Here is an 18,853-nt window from a genome sequence, read left to right on the forward strand (position 1 = left end):
TCAGCAACAAAAGCTGACATAAATCACCGTCGGATTGACAAGAGCTGACAAATAATTGATTGATTGCGGTCGAGGAACACTGACAATTGATGGAGGGGTGGAGATGCCCAAAGAACGGGGCGGGGGGGGGTAGAAGAGAGGGTAGCAGGGGAGAGTAAGAATGGGTGGGGGCTGAGTGTGAAACAGAGGAAACATGTGACCCCCGCTCCTGCCCCAATCTGCGCATCCCCGGGCGTCACGTGGCCGGGAAGGGCGGGGAGCCGAGCACACCAAGCGGAGACAGGCCTCCACCGCCTCCGCTGCCCACCCAGCTTCTGGTTTCTCCGCCGCCGAATCTCGGGAAATCAAAGCGGGCGGGCGGACTTCCTCCAACACCCGCTCCCCACCTTTCCTTACCCAGGCGGCCGCACCGCAAGAGATTTCAGTTACCACTGAAGAGGAGGAGGAGGAGACGAATATTTGGTGTGCGGGCCCCCTGTGCGGCCCTGGGGTTGACAGTCCGGCTGTTGTCCAGACTCCCGCCAGTGCTCCTTCTGAACACCCCCAAACTGTTCCTCACACACACCCTCCTGCAAAAGAAGGTTTCAGTTTATTCTCCAGCTGGGGAAAGGACGGACGACGAGGAAGAAAAAAGAGGGAGGCGGCAGACAGCAAACGTAGAATAAATGTCCAGCTCGTCCTCCGAGCGAAATCAGGGGAGGGGACACGCAGGGGGAGCGGCGAAGAGGGAGCTGCCCATTAAAACCAGCGCTGAGAGTCCTGGCGGCGGCGGCGGCGGCGGCGCGGGACGCGTCACATCCCCTTGACCCTCCAATCACCTCGGGCTCCCATTTGATTGGAAGGCGGCAAAGGCTTTAATCTCCCCCTCGGTGCAGCTGCTTTTGAAGTGAGTTTCCTCGCCAGAGCCCAGGCTGGACAGGCAGCGGCTCACATCGCGGAGAGCAGCGCAGGCGCTATCGCCGGGCCGCGAGTGCGCAGCGCAGGGGCACAGCCCGAGGCGGACACCGCGAGCCACCCGGCACTCCCGCAGTCGGGCCGGCTCCTCCCGCTCGGCCACGGCTCCGCTGCGGGTCACCCAGGATTATTCGCTTCTGGCTCCAGGCGCCGAGAAGGCGCTCTGGGCGCCCGTGATCGCCGCGCCAGCTCCTCCTCCTCCTGCTGCTGCTCCTGCTCCCCGGGCGAGCGCGCAGCCCCGAGCCCGCCCCGCGCCTCCAGGAGCCCTCCCCCCGCTGCTCCCATGCGCGCGGGTGGGTCATGAGCACAGCGCCCTCGCTTTCTGCCTTAAGAAGCAGTAAGCACAGCGGCGGCGGCAGTGGCAGCGGCAGTGCGGACCCTGCCTGGACCAGCGCGCTCTCTGGAAATAGCTCCGGCTCCGGCCCCGGCCCAGGCTCGTCCCCGGCCGGCAGCACCAAGCCTTTTGTGCACGCCGTGCCCCCCTCTGACCCTCTCCGCCAGGCTAACCGCTTGCCCATCAAGGTGCTGAAGATGCTGACGGCACGGACTGGCCACATTTTGCACCCCGAGTACCTGCAGCCCCTGCCTTCCACTCCTGTCAGCCCCATAGAGGTAAGGACCCTATCCTTGGATCGCGCTGGGACCACCACCCTGGCTGCCACTTCACAGGATTTCTTTCTCTCGGGATCGGGGAGGGGGGGGATGGAAGGGGGGTCGGATTCCGCTCCGGGATGAGGGGAGAGGATAGTGCCCCCGCACCTTAAAACTAGGGCGGCAAGAGGGGAGGAGGTAGAATGAGGTATGAATGCTAAAAGGCAAGGCAGCCGAAACTTGTTTCTCCCTTTGGTATTAAAGCCCCTACCCCGACCCAGGTCCGCTCACGCTCAGCCTGGAAGATAGGAGCCCGGGAGCCCAAAATACGGTTCCAAAGTCCCAGTCCTCCGGTTCTCCAGAACCTGGTGTTTGTACACAGCCTCTAAGGCGCCAACCACCCGAGCCCTTACTCGAATTAGGGGTGTGTGTGGGTGCGTGGGGTTACAGTTCTGGGTCAAAGAGTCAGAAACCAAAACATTTTGCAATTTTTTTTAATACAGTTATCGCTTAGAGAGGACAGGAAAGATCCTGATGGCGGGGCGGGTGGGGGGGAGTGCTGTGGCCTTTCTCAAGAGCGAGAATGTGTGTGTGTAGAAGGGTTGTCGCCTAGAATTAAGCCTTGGGGCTGGGAGGATCTTTGCGGGTCTTGGCGGAGGTGCGTTTGAAACGTAGAAGCCAGGATTCTAAAGGGTTTCCCCTTCTTTCTTTGTGCCCCCCCACGTCTGACCCCCGCAGCTTGATGCCAAGAAGAGCCCGCTGGCGCTGTTGGCCCAAACATGCTCGCAGATCGGGAAGCCCGACCCCTCGCCCTCGTCCAAACTCTCCTCGGTCGCCTCCAACGGGGGAGGCGCGGGCGGTGCCGGCGGCGGCGCCGGGGGCGACAAGGACGCAAAGTCGGGCCCCCTCAAGCTGAGCGACATCGGCGTGGAGGACAAGTCGAGTTTCAAGCCGTACTCCAAACCCGGCTCGGATAAGAAGGAGCCGGGAGGCGGGGGCGGCGGAGGCGGGGGCGGCGGGGGCGGTGGCGGGGGGGTTTCGGCGGAGAAATCAGGATTCCGGGTACCGAGCGCCACCTGCCAGCCATTCACGCCCAGGACAGGCAGCCCAAGCTCCAGCGCCTCGGCCTGCTCGCCAGGAGGCATGCTGCCTTCGGCCGGGGGCGGCCCGGAGGGCAAGGACGACAAGAAGGACCCCGAGGCGGGCGGCGGCGGTGGCGGCAGCAAGGGCTCCGGGGGCGCCTCGGCCGAAGGGGGACCCACGGGGTTGGCGCACGGCCGGATTAGCTGTGGCAGCGGGATTAATGTGGACGTGAACCAGCACCCAGATGGGGGCCCCGGGGGCAAGGCTCTAGGCTCGGACTGCGGCGGCTCATCGGGCTCCGGCTCCGGCTCCGGCCCCGGCGCGCCCACCTCCTCCTCGGTGTTGGGCTCTGGGCTGGTGGCGCCCGTGTCGCCCTACAAGCCGGGCCAGACAGTGTTCCCTCTGCCTCCCGCGGGCATGACCTACCCAGGCAGCCTGGCTGGGGCCTACGCCGGCTACCCGCCCCAGTTCCTGCCACACGGGGTGGCGCTCGACCCTACCAAGCCGGGCAGCCTGGTGGGGGCGCAGCTGGCGGCGGCCGCGGCGGGCTCTCTGGGCTGCAGTAAGCCCGCCGGCTCGAGCCCCTTGGCCGGAGCGTCGCCGCCGTCCGTGATGACAGCCAGTTTGTGCCGGGACCCGTACTGCCTCAGCTACCACTGCGCCAGCCACCTGGCTGGGGCGGCAGCAGCCAGCGCGTCGTGCGCTCACGATCCAGCCGCGGCGGCTGCGGCTCTCAAGTCCGGATACCCGCTGGTGTACCCCACGCACCCTCTGCACGGCGTGCACTCATCGCTAACCGCTGCCGCGGCTGCCGGCGCCACACCGCCCTCTCTGGCCGGCCACCCCCTCTACCCCTACGGCTTCATGCTCCCTAACGACCCACTCCCCCACATCTGCAACTGGGTGTCGGCCAACGGGCCTTGCGACAAGCGCTTCGCTACGTCCGAAGAGCTGCTCAGCCACTTGCGGACCCATACGGCCTTCCCCGGGACAGACAAACTGCTGTCGGGCTACCCCAGCTCTTCGTCTCTGGCCAGCGCTGCAGCGGCCGCAATGGCTTGCCACATGCACATCCCCACGTCGGGCGCCCCGGGCAGCCCCGGGACGCTGGCGCTGCGCAGCCCTCACCACGCGCTGGGACTCAGCAGCCGCTACCACCCCTACTCCAAGAGCCCGCTCCCCACGCCCGGCGCTCCCGTGCCCGTGCCCGCCGCCACCGGACCCTACTACTCCCCCTACGCCCTCTACGGACAGAGACTGACCACGGCCTCCGCGCTGGGGTACCAGTGAGGGCGGTCGGGAGGGCTGTCGAGGGAAAGAAAAGAACTGGGGGGTGGGGAAGAGCCGAGGGAGGGGCGGGAACAGGGCAGAGGCTACTGTCACCCGCGCGTGGGGATGACCCGGGCCAGAAAAGGAAAATACATATATACCGTATCTATCTACCCGAAACAGCGACCGAGACCCGGTGGGAAACTCACTCCCCTTTTCCCCACCTCTCATCTCCCCACCCAAACTTTATAAAAGTTGAAAAAATATCATTTGACTTTTTATAGAAAAAGAAGGAAAAAAGAATTGAGAAAGTGTTCATCTGAGGACTGCATCGGTGGACACTGGTATTTATTTATGTTAGCTCCAAGCGGACCCGTGGTTCAAAAGTGCATTACTTAGTTTGAGCTCCGTAGGTAAAAAGGAAGAGGGGGAAAAAATTAAAACTTGAGGGTAAAAATGTGGAAAACAAACCCTCCCGTCCCTTGTAGATTATAAATAAATACAAAACCGCCACAGAACTAGAGGTCTTCTCTTTAATGTTACTTTAAAATTGCTATGATTGTATTGTACGTTCTTATTTAATGTCTGATTGAAACAAATTTACCTGCATGTTTGTTACAAAAAATGAAAAAACAAAACAAAACAAGTCACAATTTGTCAGCTCTGATTTCAAATTGCAATTATTTTTAAGGTGTATACCATCGAAAGAGAATGGATATTTTTTTGTATGTAGTCTGGAAGAAAACAAAAAAAAAAAAAAAAAGGAAAAACAATTCTATTCCAAAACCTCATTTGCCTTATTTTGTTCTTTAAAAGGAACACTTAACTATTTTTAATTTTTAAGTCCACCCGCTGAGAAGGGGACAAGTAAGGTTTACGTCATGTACTAAAATAATAGACAATGTATCGCTTTAAAGATTAAAATTCCGTATATTTGATGTATTAAAAGGTTTTACTTCTTCTTATTATCTTTTTTTATTTTTGGTTAAAGAGAAAGAGGAGCATGGCAGTTTCGGCCTCAGTGGGTTCCCTGGGCCTCATGGCTACTCATTCTTCCCAGGACCGTGGCCGCATTTCCGATTGTTTGGTTGTGATTTTCAGGAAGAGGCAAAGGCTTCAGACGGGCTGGCCAGTCGTGGGGGGTTGGCCTTGGGGAAAATATTTTTAAAGGGGATTTCACAATTTGGAAAGATAGTGTCCTTAGCTATCGCTAATTTCGTTTTTAATATTTCTCCCAGCAGCTGGTTTGTTAAAAGTGAAAGAAAAGAAAAGGATTTTTAAATTTTTCCCTACTGAGATTTTCGGGAGTTTGGGTTTCGTTTTGTGCACAGAGCGGCGCAGGTCGGGACTCGCCCGCTCGGCCTCGGCCCGGAGGAGGTGCCGCTACCCGCTGTCCCTCTCTTGGCTTTCCAAGCATCCCCCGTTCCGGGCGGGCAGCCGGGATCGATTGGGGGTCGGAGGGCTCTTGGGGACCTGTTTCCCAGGCCTGGGGAGGAGAGCGCGCCGGAGCCCTCTTGTCCCTAGGGGGAAAGTGAGTTCGCTTTCCTTTTCTTCTTCTGGCTGCGGAGGGCCAAAGGCGGCCACCAGCCGACCCCCTCCAGCCACCACCCTCCCCCCGGGGCTGCTTCCTCTCTCCGGAGTCGGGACCCGCGTCAGGCCGGCGCCGCGGCTGCTTTTCCACATCCCGATTTCTCTGCAGTCTGCGCTTTATTCCAGCCTGCGCCGCAGGAGAGCGCGCCCGGGCCCGGGACCCGGAAGCCCCTTCCAGTTCGGCCCCACGAGGGTCCTGGCGCCCACTGTTGGCTTCGCTGGGGCGACCAGGTGGACGCCGAGGGCCGTTCTGGGTTGCGAGCTCAGCTCCGCAAAGACGCGGCGGGACTCTCCGTCCGGGCGCGGATCCCCGCGGGGCGCGCCGCTCCCTTCTCCCCAGCTTGAGCAGCAGGACGGAGCTGCCTGAAGCGCCCATGGAACCAGGCAGAGAAGATGTCTAATCTTTTTGGGAGGGGGGGCGGGGGTCCAAGGCCCACCCCCACCCCCACCCCCACCCGCGATCACACACCCCCACCCGCGATCACACACACACTCATACTCCAGGCCCGGGCGCAAGTCCTGGTCTCTGGCATTTGGGCGCTCGCCCCGCCGGGTCCGCGGGAGTTCTGGGTCCAGAGCTCGCGTTTCCTGGGATCCTGGGACCCTTGGAGTCGCGGCGCTGAGCGCGCGCCCCGAACTCTCCTCTCCCCAGGGTCAGGCCGTTCTGGGTTCTCCGAGCCACCGGTCTCCCTCGGCGTCAAGCTCCCCCTGCTGCCTCGGGAAGCTCACCGCCGCGCAGAGGCCGCCCTCGGCCTCAGACTTCGGTCAGTCAACCGCGCGGCCCCCGCCGCCATTTGCTCGAGGGTTGGTGACTCTGAGATTTTTACACCCTCCTCCCAGCGTCAGCCTCACGCCTGCGGGGCCTTTTCCCGGGTTGAACGCTAAGCAGGCCCGGCGACCTCCGGGACGCCGCGGGTAGCTCCCAGGCCTCCTCCTGGAGAGGACTTGGTAGAGGAAGACTGGCTTCGCGTCGCCTACCCGGAGGGGGCAGCCTCCCGCGCCTCCGAGCCGCCTGCCCGCACTGCACCCGGGACGACGCCGTCTTGCTCCCACTCTGGTCCGGCTAAGAGAGGCTGGGCTGGGCCTAGCTGGGTCTAGCTTATTGAGAACCTCGGCCGATGGAGCGACTTGTCACCCGCAGGCTCTCGGACAGACACCCCCCCCCCCAATGGGATGGGAGGACATTCGAGGAGGTGGTGCGGCCCGAGTCCCGAGGACTCCAGTGCCCACGGCTTGTGACGTGAAAGCCAGGCCCTTGCTCACCCCTCACCAGCACCAGCCCCGCGCCCCTGGCCACTCCGACCCACACGCTTCGCTATCCTTTGCCTCGAGTCTTTGGGAAGGGCCACCACACCTTGCCCGCCGGGACCCACTTGGGAGGGAAGGACCTAGAAATTCCCCAGCCCTGGAATTTCAGGTCTGGGACCGGCACGGAGACGAACTGGGCACGCTCGTGCCTTCACGCCCAGTCTCGATATTTTATTAACAAAAATCAAACCCAAAACGCCTTGAAATTTTAATGAGACCTCCTTCCCGGAGAATCTACTCAGAGGCAGTAAAATTCCGGAGCTGGGGGCCGGAGGTTGGGGGAAGAAAGCGTTCCCCGACGTGTGAGAGGGAGCTGAGTCACCCCGGGCGCCGGGTTAGGAGGAGAGGGTGCCAGTGTGTGCTGCAGGTCCAGACCAGGCGCGACCCCGCTCGGGAACAGACGCCCCATCCTCGTTCCGCGCCCCCGGCTCTCCCGCTGTCTCTTGAACTGCCGCGGGATCCTCCGCACGCCGGCCCGCTGCCGCCGAAGCCCGAGCGGAGCGCGGCGTGTCCGCCAGGCGGCGATACGGAGTCCAGCGGAGCGGGCAAGAGACCCGGAACCCTGGCCAGCGCACGGGACGCCGGCTGGGTGGTCAGCCCGAGACCCCACGCCTCCACCTTTGCACGGTTTTCGAAGCGGTGTCCCGGAGCTCCCTCCTGGTAGTTCCTTGCTCCTCTCCTGCTGCGAACCATGTCCTCCGCGCTTCTCCACCCGTACTAGCTTCTGCTGTTGTGTCCCCGTGCTCTCTTTTTCTACCCCAGAGGAGTTGGCCCACGTGTCAAGGGCCCCTCCCCATCCCGGGGAGCTCTCACCGACCTCATCAAGGCTCCGACAGGTCACTTTGTCTGTCATAGTGAAGTGATCCCCAGACATTCATGCATTCATTCATTCTCATTCTCTGAGTATTTCCTACGGCCTACTCCTTGCCAAGGGCTGCCCATCTCTTTACTCACCCCTGACACAGATGGAGAAACTGAGGCTAAGTCCTGGAAGCCAGTGGCAAGGCCAACAGAGAAAGCCCAAGCCTTTCCCTCGATTCAAGCCCCGCCCCAATCTGTACCTCTGGCAGTGACACTGAGTGACCCTGGTGTCTCTGTGCTGAGTGGTCTTTAAGCAATAAGGAAAGGCAGATGAAAAAGCCTTCTAGTTGGTGAACTCCCTGTGCTTTGGAAAACGTGTAAAAGTTGCCCAGAAGGTGAGGCCTGTCCCTGTGAGGCCATCTGATGGCCTCTTCTGCACATATTGCCTTATGGTTCCTCATCTATAATACTATGGCTATAGGCCTGGTGGTGATCAGAGTGACTGCAAAGCTGCAGGCTGACCTGCTCACTCTGTTATGCCCAGCCCATATTATCCTGTATTATCCATTTAAACCTCACAACAATTCCATGAGGTTGTTAGAAGCTTTACCCCTGTTTTAGAGATGAGAAAACTGAGGCTCAGCCGGGGAAGGATACCAGCTTGAGGTTACACAACTAGTGAGTGATGAAGTCTATGCAGAGATTCTCACCTTGGCTGCTCTCACCTGAGGCAATTTTAAAGCATAAAAATGCCTGGGAGGCAGAGATTCTGATTCAGCTGGGAGAAAGTGTGGTGGACATAACTGTTTTCTTTTTCTTTTAAGTTCTCAGCGTTGTTATTATTATTTTACTTTTTATTATGGAGATTTTCAAACATACACAAAGGTAGAGGGAATGGTATACTAGACACCCACAAACCCATCACCCAGCCTCAACAGTTATCAACTCATGACCAATCTTGTTTCCTCTCTGCCCCCTCCTTCTTGCCTCCCCCAACCCATTAATTTGAAGTGAATACAGACATCTTATCATTTCACTTCCTCAGATGTTCATCACTTCCAGCCAGGCTCCCAATCTAGGGCTCATCCCACTGCCCCCCTTAGTTGAGGCTTAAGTTCAGATAATGCACAGCAAAGCTGGGATTTGAACTCATTTCTATCAGACCCAGAGCCCCAGCACTTCACCCTACCCTGTGCTGGAGATCCCCCAAAGTCCTGGGGGCACTGATCTCTCTCTGCCCAGTGTGACCCTGGGGTTTGCCCAGGGGGTGTCTGGGCTGCAGAAAGACTCTTGAGCCCCTGGTGAAGCAGCAGCGCCTGATGGGACACCCACAGCACAAGGGGCGTTCTGAGAGAACAGCTTAAAGTCACATGGTACAGTGCAAAGAGCACAAATTTGGGGTCAGGCTGGTCTAAATCGAACTCTAGCTCCACCACTGGTGCAACTCTATAACTCAGTTTATCTGGGCCTCAGTTTTCTCATCTGTAAAATGGATATATTGATACCCACCTAATAGGGTTGCTGTGAGGCTCAAATGAAATCATTAGTGTGAAAATTCCCAACCTACTGTCTGGCCCATACTGGCTCTTAGTAAAGACATATTTCCTTCCTTCTTCTCTTCCCAAAGTATTGTTTCATTATGACCAGCCCCCCTGCTCAAGAACTAACTGTGGCTCCCTGTGGTTCACTGGTTCAAATTCTCAGTCTACTCTCTGGCCATCAGAGTGCCTATAACCATGGTTCATCTTCTGACCTGGCCTCTCTTTGCCTGTTCTACCTTGTGTCTCACCGGTCTTCACAGTCCAGACCCTCTTCCAGCCAGCTAGCCCCCCAACACCTTGGTTGACTATGCTCATCATACACTTCTTCCCTGGAATGACTTCCTCCTTCCCCATCCTTCAAAACTTTCTCAAGACTCATTTTCAGGAAGCCCTCCAGGTTTCTCTCTCTCTCTCTCTCTCTCTCTCTCTCTCACACACACACACACACACACACACACACACACACACTTTCCCTCACTTCGCATTCCCTCAGAACTTAATGCAATGGCAGAGGGTAGACATATAAAGGCCACTGGACTAGGGATGAGGACCCCAGGGTTTGAGTGGTGCCTCTTCATAGTTGTGTGACAATAGACAAGTCACTTATGGCCTCTGTGAAACTTGTCTCCCAAACTGTTATTTGTCTACACACACCATGGGCAGCACATCTACCAACACTAATAACGTTAATAAGCAGCATGCCTTTCACGCTTACTTCCAGGCACTCATCTAGTCCTATTACTACTACTATACTAGTATCCTCCTTTTACAGGTGAAGAAACTGAGGACTAGAGGGAAATCACATGTCTGTGCTCCAGCGCTGGAGTCCTTAACCACTGTACTCCACTGTGTTAGTCCCTGTGCCTGGAATCTTTCCCCTCTACCTTATTTTCCTAAGTACCAACAACTCAAAACTCCTGCTTCAAATCTCGGGCCAGTGTCACCTCCTCCAGGAAGCCCCCCAGGTCCTTCCCATTGGATCCAATGCCCTTCTCTTTGCTCCTGTAGCACCTGTCCATCCCATCATACTCTCTTTACATTTTCCTCCCAGCCTGGACTCTGAGGCACTGGGGAGGAGGGACTGTCTCCTATACCTATTCCTAGTCCTGGCAGCTAGCTTGGTACCTGAAACCTAGTAGATGTTCAATAAGTGTTGGAGAGAAGGAGGGAAAGGGAAGGAAAGGGGCGGGGGAAGAAAGAGGAAAACAAAAGACAGAAGGGAGGAAATATGCAAAAGACTTGGGCCCTCTTGGACAGGATGATTCTTCCAAAGAGAGGAGGAGGAGAAGTAGCAGTGGGCTTAGAGGAACTTTGGATGCCTTTGCCCATGGCACAAAACAAGGCCTGGCGAGCTTCCATGCATCAGTTAGAAATTGCATTTGCTGACAATAACAAAGACCCTTAAAGAGTGGCTTAAAGAAGATAAATGTTCTCTTCTCTCAGTCTGGAGGTGGATGGTCCAGGGTAAGAATGGCACCCAGGGTCCTCTGCCTTCCTCTGTGCCAGCCCAACCAGCAAGCTTTTCATCCTCATGTAGTCTCTGAGTCCAAAATGGCTGCTGGAGCTCAGCTACCATCACCTCATTCCAGACAACAGGAAGGAGGAGTGAAAGGAGGTAAAAGGGTCCCTCCCTTTTAATGAGTCTTTCTGGAATCCACAGACAACTCCTCAGCTTATACCTCATTGGGCAGAACCTAGTCACATGGCCACGCTTAGCTGCAAGGGAGGCTGGGAAATGTAATGTTTAGCTGGGCACACTGCTGCCTCAAATCAAGTCAGTGTTTTGTTACTCAGGGAAGCAAGAAGGGTGGGAGCTGGGGTAGGACATCAGCAGACTCCTCTGCAATCCACAGAAGGGGTTACCCAGAACTGGAGTCAGGAGAGAGCTCTCTTGTTGGTGGCCTTCCAGAGGGTCACTGGTTGGTGACTTGCACCGCCAAACCACAGATTCTTGTTGATAAAGTGAGCAGGGGTGGCACTTGATAAGTCCTCAAAAGTTGTAATTCTTGTTCCTCTTAGGTGCCTGGAGTCATATACTACAATGATTTAGGGTGGGATTTGTCAAAAAGTAATTTTTATCCCTATAAAGATCTTCGGAAGATGGCGGAGTAGAAGGACGTGCTCTCACTCTCTCTTGCAAGAACACCAGAATCACAACTAGCTGCAGGACAATCATCGACAGGAAGACACTGGAACTCACCAAAAAAGATACCCCACATCCAAAGACAAAGGAGAAGCCACAATGAGACGGTAGGAGGGGCACAATCAGAGTAAAATCAAATCCCATAACTGGTGGGTGGGTAACTCACAGACTGGCGAACGCTTATACCACAGAAGTCCACCCACTGGAGTGAAGGTTCTGAGCCCCACGTCAGGCTTCCCAACCTGGGGGTCCAGCAACGGGAGGAGGAATTCATAGAGAATCAGACTTTGGTAAAGTTGCAGGATACAAAATTAATGCACAGAAATCTCTTGCATTCCTATACACTAATGATGAAAAATCTGAAAGAGAAATTATGAAAACACTCCCATTTACCACTGCAACAAAAAGAATAAAATACCTAGGAATAAAGCTACCTAGGGAGACAAAAGACCTGTATGCAGAAAACTATAAGACACTGATGAAAGAAATTAAAGATGATACCAGCAGATGGAGAGATATACCATGTTCTTGGATTGGAAGAATCAATATTGTGAAAATAACTATACTACCCAAAGCAATCTACAGATTCAATGCAATCCCTATCAAATTACCAATGGCATTTTTTATGGAACTAGAAAAAATCATCTTAAAATTTGTATGGAGACACAAAAGACCCCGAATAGCCAAAGCAGTCTTGACGGAAAAAAACAGAGCTGGAGGAATCAGACTCCCTGACTTCAGACTATACTACAAAGCTACAGTAATCAAGACAATATGGTACTGGCACAAAAACAGAAACATAGATCAATGGAACAAAATAGAAAGCCCAGAGATAAACCCATGCATCTATGGTCAACTAATCTATGACAAAGGAGGCAAAGATATACAATGGAGAAAAGACAGTCTCTTCAATAAGTGGTGCTGGGAAAACTGGACAGCTACATGTAAAAGAATGAAATTAGAATACTCCCTAACACCATACACAAAAATAAACTCAAAATGGATTCGAGACCTAAATGTAAGACCGGACACTATAAAACTCTTAGAGGAAAACATAGGAAGAACACTCTTTGACATAAATCACAGAAAGATCTTTTTTGATCCACCTCCTAGAGTAATGGAAATTAAAACAAAAATAAACAAATGGGACCTAATGAAACTTCAAAGCTTTTGCACAGCAAAGGAAACCATAAACAAGACGAAAAGACAACCCTCAGAATGGGAGAAAATATTTGCAAACGAATCAACAGACAAAGGATTAATCTCCAAAATATATAAACAGCTCATTCAGCTCAATATTAAAGAAACAAACACCCCAATCCAAAAATGGGCAGAAGACCTAAATAGACATTTCTCCAAAGAAGACATACAGATGGCCAAGAAGCACATGAAAAGATGCTCAACATCACTAATTATTAGAGAAATGCAAATCAAAACTACAATGAGGTATCACCTCACACCAGTTAGAATGGGCATCATCAGAAAATCTACAAATAACAAATGCTGGAGAGGGTGTGGAGAAAAGGGAACCTTCTTGCACTGTTGGTGGGAATGTAAATTGATACAGCCACTATGGAGAACAATATGGAGGTTCCTTAAAAAACTAAAAATAGAATTACCATATGATCCAGCAATCCCACTACTGGGCATATACCCAGAGAAAACCATAATTCAAAAAGACACATGCACCCCAATGTTCATTGCAGCACTATTTACAATAGCCAGGTCATGGAAGCAACCTAAATGCCCATCAACAGACGAATGGATAAAGAAGTTGTGGTACATATATACAATGGAATATTACTCAGCCATAAAAAGGAATGAAATTGAGTCATTTGTTGAGACGTGGATGGATCTAGAGACTGTCATACAGAGTGAAGTAAGTCAGAAAGAGAAAAACAAATATCGTATATTAACGCATGTATGTGGAACCTAGAAAAATGGTACAGATGAATCGGTTTGCAGGGCACAAGTTGAGACACAGATGTAGAGAACAAACGTATGGACACCAAGGGGGGAAAACCACGGTGGGGTGGGGATGGTGGTGTGCTGAATTGGGTGATTGGGATTGACATGTATACACTGATGTGTATAAAATTGATGACTGATTAAAAAAAAAAAAAGAAAAAAAGATCTTTGGTTAGGGACCTGTTCATTTTCGCCCTGCACCCCACACACAGCACCAAGCCAGGAAGAAGGGACTGATTGTCTTTGAAAAAAGAACAACAATGAAAATAAAATCTCATGGGATGAAAGGGAGTAGCATTGTAAACCTATCTCCCACCCCCTTCCATGTTATTGGAAAAAAACTGAATACAGCCTCCAACTCAAAACAGAGGCAGACCAATGCTAAATCAACTTTGCACTAACCTTACCTTAAATAATTACACTGTAACTACAGAAAGGTAAAAGAAACAAGACACAACCAAAAAGAACACAAACGTTATCATTGAATCATAGCGACACTGGAGTGAGTTCTAATCATGCCTCTGGCCCTTGGGACACACCTATGCCAGGTCCTGGGGAGTGGAGGTGGCAGGGGGGTGCAGTGGGGGGCAGATTTGGAAAAGGGAAGACTTAGGGAGACTCCTAAGACTGAAAGGGGTAAGGAGAAAGCAGGAACAGGGAATCCATGAATGTGAGCAGTTTGGTTGCCCTGTTGCTGGAAGCCTCCTCAGCCTTAGGTCTCAAAAAGGGAGAGAGATTTCAGAGTTCTCGGCTGACTTCTCTGCATGTCTCTCTGTGTCTCTGCCATTTTTCTTTCACATGCTTTATAAACAACTCTCCCCCACATCCTTCAGGGGCAATTCCTATGGTGTGGGAATTCTATACCTTCCACATCACTAGTTCTTAAGCCTTTTGTGGGTTGAGGGAAGGATGCAGAAACCACAGCCTTTTTTTTTTTTTTTTTCCTGAGAATCCGATAGATAAAAGCAACGGCCCATATACTCAACATTGGAAAAATAATTTCGTGGGGTTCATGGGCCTGCAGATTTTAAATCCTTGATATTGAAGGAAATCCAAGATTTTAAATATAAAAAGAGCATGCCCTTGGGAAACACCCTGAGGGACTCTGGGTTTTCCTTTCTAAATTTTTCTGACCATGGCTACATTCCAAATACTCTGTGTGATTAACTGTAACAAATAACATTTATGTCAACCTACTACAGGCCGGTGTTAACCTGTGCAACCTTCACAATAACTCTATGAAGTGGGCACTATCACTGACCCCACTTTATGGAAGAGGAAACTGAGGCACAGAGAGGTAAAATGATTTGCCCAAGACCACACAGCTAGGAAGTGGCAGAGCTGGGATTGTGTTATAGGCTACTGGACTCCAGGGCCATTATTTTTGTGCTTTTCACCACTGCATAGTGGCCTTTACCTCTCTGTACACTGAAGCCACACAAACCTACCTAACCCTAATGCAGGTGTCAGGCGCCACCTAGTAGTGTGTTGGAATCAGCTCATACTGGCTCACAAGAGCCAATTGTGCACATCTCTTCCCAACTCGTCATTCTGTGATGTTATGGTGATAGCTTGAAGTCAGCCATGGTGGGAGTATTTACACCACAGCAATTGGCAAACACCCTAAGTGAAGGCTTTCCCCCCACCAGAGAGCTGTTTATTAAGCATTTACCAGCACACCACTGGACCCACTTATTCTAGCCCCACTCAAATAGCTGCAACCTGCACGTCCAGCAGCCCGGGCCCCGAATCCGTGGGAAGCAAGGATCTTCCTCCCAGTCAGTGAGGGGATTTGGATGTGGTCTGCTGCCCCCAGGCTTAGTGTAAGGATAATTAGGGAGAGTGTAGCCTCCTCTCTGACCCCACTGCATGCAGGCTGTCTTCCAGCTGCCCTCAGCACCTTCCCTGTCCTAGAACCCAGGCTTGGTCCGCTGGGATCCAGATCCTTTACACCATTCTGGCAGCCCACCTGATGTGAGGGCCCTTGGCCGCCTAGAAGCCTCGGCAGGCTGCTGCTCTACACCCCTGCCATTGGACCCTTAGCTAGTGATGCCAGCCAGATCTGGTTTAACCCTTTCCCTTTGGGGTTAGTCACAGGCAGCTGGCCCCTCCCTCCAGCCCCACTAGATACCAGCCCCACTCCCTCTCCACCTTCTGGGAGCACCCAGCAAACTGCCCAGCTGGGACCAAGCCAGTTGTGACAATGCACATTCTCTGACGTTTGTCCATTGGGAAACCCTATCCAACAGCAAGGATTCCAGTGGGCTAGGCCTAGGGTGGAGCCTTCCCTGGTGCCCTCTCACCAAGCAGAATCTCGGACCATAGGAAAGAAATGGATTATTATGATTATTATCATTTAGTGAGCATTTTCCTTGTGCCAAGAGCTTTATATTTCTTTATATTATCTTTTTTAATCCCTACAAGATCTCTAGGAGATAAGTACTATATTAATCTCATGTTTAAAGAGAGAAAATTAAGATTCAGAGAGGTTAGGTAACATGCCTGAAGTCACACAGCTAACAAGTGGTGAGCTGAAGGCCAGAGCTGTCTCACTCTAAAGCCCCATGCCTTAAAACCTGTGTACTTCAACTGACAGGTACTGCTCTCAGAGCTAACAGAAAGTCCACAGTGGCTTCCTTCTCCAGCCCCCAGGGAAATATGGGAAAGGCAGCCCCTCTTGCCTCCCTTGGGGTTCCCTGGGGAAGTCCCCAAGAGGAGAGGAAAGACAACCTTGGTCACCTGTGGCAAAGCTACTGCCCAGTCCGAGCTGTGACCCTCCAAACATAGAAAGTGAGCGTTCAGTGGCAAGCACGTCATGAGTACCTGCGGCATACACAGTGTTCTCTTAGGCATGGAGGTAGTGGGAAGACGACTAGGACACGGTGTCTGCCCTCAAATAACTTACTGTCCAGTCTACTGGGTCACAGAAAAGTTGCTGCCTTAAGGTGGGCTGTGATAAGGGCTATCATCACTGGAGACACAGGATTAATTCCGATAGGAGGATGCTGAAATCACGGGGGAAGAGGCAGCACTTGATCTGGGCTTGGACAATGAATAGGCATTTCATGGCTGGAAAATGGGGGATTTGGGAAACCAGGAGGAGGGACGAGCAGGCTCAAAGGCATGGAGGCAGGACGGCCCATGAGGGTGTTTGGTAGGGATGCAGCTGGGGCAGGGGCAGTGGGTGGGAATGTGATAGGAACAGATGGCGTCTTGTTCTTCGCTAAGCAATGGGGAGCCATCAGAGGTCTTTGAGCAGAGGAGTACCATTATGGGATAGAACAGTGAGACTGAAGATAAAGAGACCAAGACATCAGGTGGTTTGGACAGGAGAAGGTGACAGCTGGAAGCAGGGGAGAGGCTGCAGGACAGACAAAGCAAGAACAGTCCCAGGGGATGGCGAGGAGGTACGATGGACTGGACTCAGTGAAGGGCAGGGGTTGGAAAGGAGAGAGGAAAGGCAAATATGATCTTGAGGTCTTGGCCTAGGGTACTGGGCTACACTGCTGTAACAAAGAGACCCACCCCCGCCCCCAGTACAGTGACTTAAATCAGATGGAAGTTTCTCTCGGGTCTCTGTTATCTGTGCTGGTAACTGCTCTGCTCCGTGACATCATTCAGCGACCCAAGGGCCTTCCATCTTGGTGTGCCTTCATCCCCTAGGATACTGTGCTCATTGGTGCGATAAGATATGGGCGCTATCCCCACCCAGCGCAAGGGGAGAGGAGGGAAGTTCAGGGCAAGCAACGTCCTTTGGAACAAGTGAGGAAGAAGTTGCTCATAGTCGCCTGGCCACACCCAGCTTCACGGGAGGCTGTGAAATGTCGTTTCTGCCCCGGTGGCCGTGTGCAAGGAAGAAGGGGAGAATAGATTTGGGATGGAGGGTTAACCAGGAGTCGGCCACATCTGGGTACCTGGAAGAAATTCTGAGGGGGAGCGGGCTTTGGCAGGGAGATACAGGGTGTACGTTTTGTATAGGTTGAGTTTCTCGTGCCTGCAGGAGGTCAGGGCTGGAGATGTAAATTTGTGAGTAGTTAGCAGAAGAGAGGGCTAAAACCTGGGGTGTGAGGGATATAGACCCTGGGAGAGACAATAGAAGAAGAAAATTGGACTAAGGGTGGAACCTGAGACTCTTGAGGAAGGCCTAGGAGGAACAGTCACTTTGCCAATAGTATTTTGTTTTTTTCCTTTTTAATTTTTTTAAATTGAAGTATACTTGATGTATAATATTATATTAGTTTCAGGTGTACAACATTTTGATTCAGTCGTTTTATAGACTATACTCCATTTAAAGTTATTACAAAATAATGGCTATATTTCCCTGTGCTGTACGATATACCCTTGTTGTTTATTTATTTTATACATAGTGGTTTGTGTCTCTTAATCCCATACCGCTATCTTGCTCCTCCCCGCTTCCTTCTCCCCAGGGGTAACCACTAGTTTCTTCTCTGTATCTGTGAGTCTGTTTCTGTTTTGTTATATACATTCACTTGTTTTATTTTTTTAGATTCCACGTATAAATAATAACACAGAGTATTTGTCTTTCTCTGTCTGACTTATTTCACTAAGCATAATACTCTCGAGGTCCATCCACATCATTGGAAATGGTGGAATTTTATTCTATTTAGGACTGAGTAATATTCCATTGTGTATATCTATATTTTCCACATCTTCTTCATCCAGTCATCTGTTGATGGACACTTAGGTTGCTTCCATATCTTTTGCCAGAGGGACAAGGGTCACAGGAGAAGCCTCTGTGACAAAGAGGCAGACCCAGGGGACTAGGGATGGGGAGGTGGTTAGAAGCACCACATCCAGGGGGGACAAGAGACCTCAGAGGGGACTTGGCTCCAGAGCCAGGATCCCCAACTAGGCGGCAGGGTAGGGGGGCTTGGTAGTGAGGTGAGCACAGCTGCACAGCCAGAGCATTACTGGGGTACACTGTGAAATGCTCACCACAATCAAGTTAGTTAACACATCCATTACCTCACATAGTTACCGTGTGTGTGCGTGCGCGTGTGTGTGTGTGTGTGGTAAAAACACTTAAGATCTACTCTCTTAGCAAATTTCAAGTGTACAATACAGTATTATTGACTATAATTGCCATGCTGTATACAAGATTCCCAGACCTTATTCATCTTACAGCTTTAAGTTTATATGCTGTGACCAACATCTCATTTCCTCCACTCCCCACCACCCCGTCCCAGGCAACCACCATTCTTCTCTTTCCTTCTATGAGTTTGACTATTTTAGATGATGTATGTGGTATCAAGTGGTGCTTGTCCTTTGTGTCTGGCTTATTTCACTCAGCATAATGTTCTCTAGGTTCATCCATGTTGTTGCAAATAACAGGATTTACTTCTTTTTTATGGCTGAATAATATTCCATGGTGTGTGTGTGTGTGTGTGTGTGTGTGTGTGTGTGTGTGTGTGTCCTTACATTTAAGTCTTTAGTTATTTTTTGTGTACGATTAGGGTATGTGGATTGCTTGGGGGTTTATCCCTATGCCTGGCAACAAATTCTACACATCCCAGGTCTGTGGCCAGAGTCCCCTCTCTATGCACCCTGAGAGTTCAATACTAGGACCAATGCCTGACAGGGCAAA

General features: G+C 52.2%; 1 protein-coding gene and 1 long non-coding RNA gene across 2 annotated transcripts in view; one reads left to right on the plus strand and one right to left on the minus strand.

Annotated features, from left to right (window-relative positions):
- LOC102999936 (uncharacterized) overlaps positions 1-18,853 on the minus strand; it is a 142,952-nt gene that overhangs the window by 6,286 nt on the left and 117,813 nt on the right. The window lies entirely within an intron of this gene.
- Positions 210-4,862, plus strand: ZNF503 (zinc finger protein 503). Its single transcript, XM_057531334.1, has 2 exons — positions 210-1,566; positions 2,284-4,862. Exons 1-2 carry the CDS (start codon positions 1,255-1,257, stop codon positions 3,916-3,918), a joined length of 1,947 nt encoding a protein of 648 aa, XP_057387317.1. The 5' UTR covers positions 210-1,254; the 3' UTR covers positions 3,919-4,862.

This window comes from Balaenoptera acutorostrata, chromosome 16 (assembly GCF_949987535.1).
Source record: "Balaenoptera acutorostrata chromosome 16, mBalAcu1.1, whole genome shotgun sequence".
Taxonomy (NCBI): domain Eukaryota; kingdom Metazoa; phylum Chordata; class Mammalia; order Artiodactyla; family Balaenopteridae; genus Balaenoptera; species Balaenoptera acutorostrata.

Bases quoted from the DNA above. Each gene is read 5' to 3' on its own strand.
- ZNF503 (XM_057531334.1), top strand. From the start codon at position 1,255: ATGAGCACAGCGCCCTCGCTTTCTGCCTTAAGAAGCAGTAAGCACAGC. The intron at 1,567-2,283 runs GTAAGGACCCTA...TGACCCCCGCAG, and splicing joins CTCCTGTCAGCCCCATAGAG to CTTGATGCCAAGAAGAGCCC.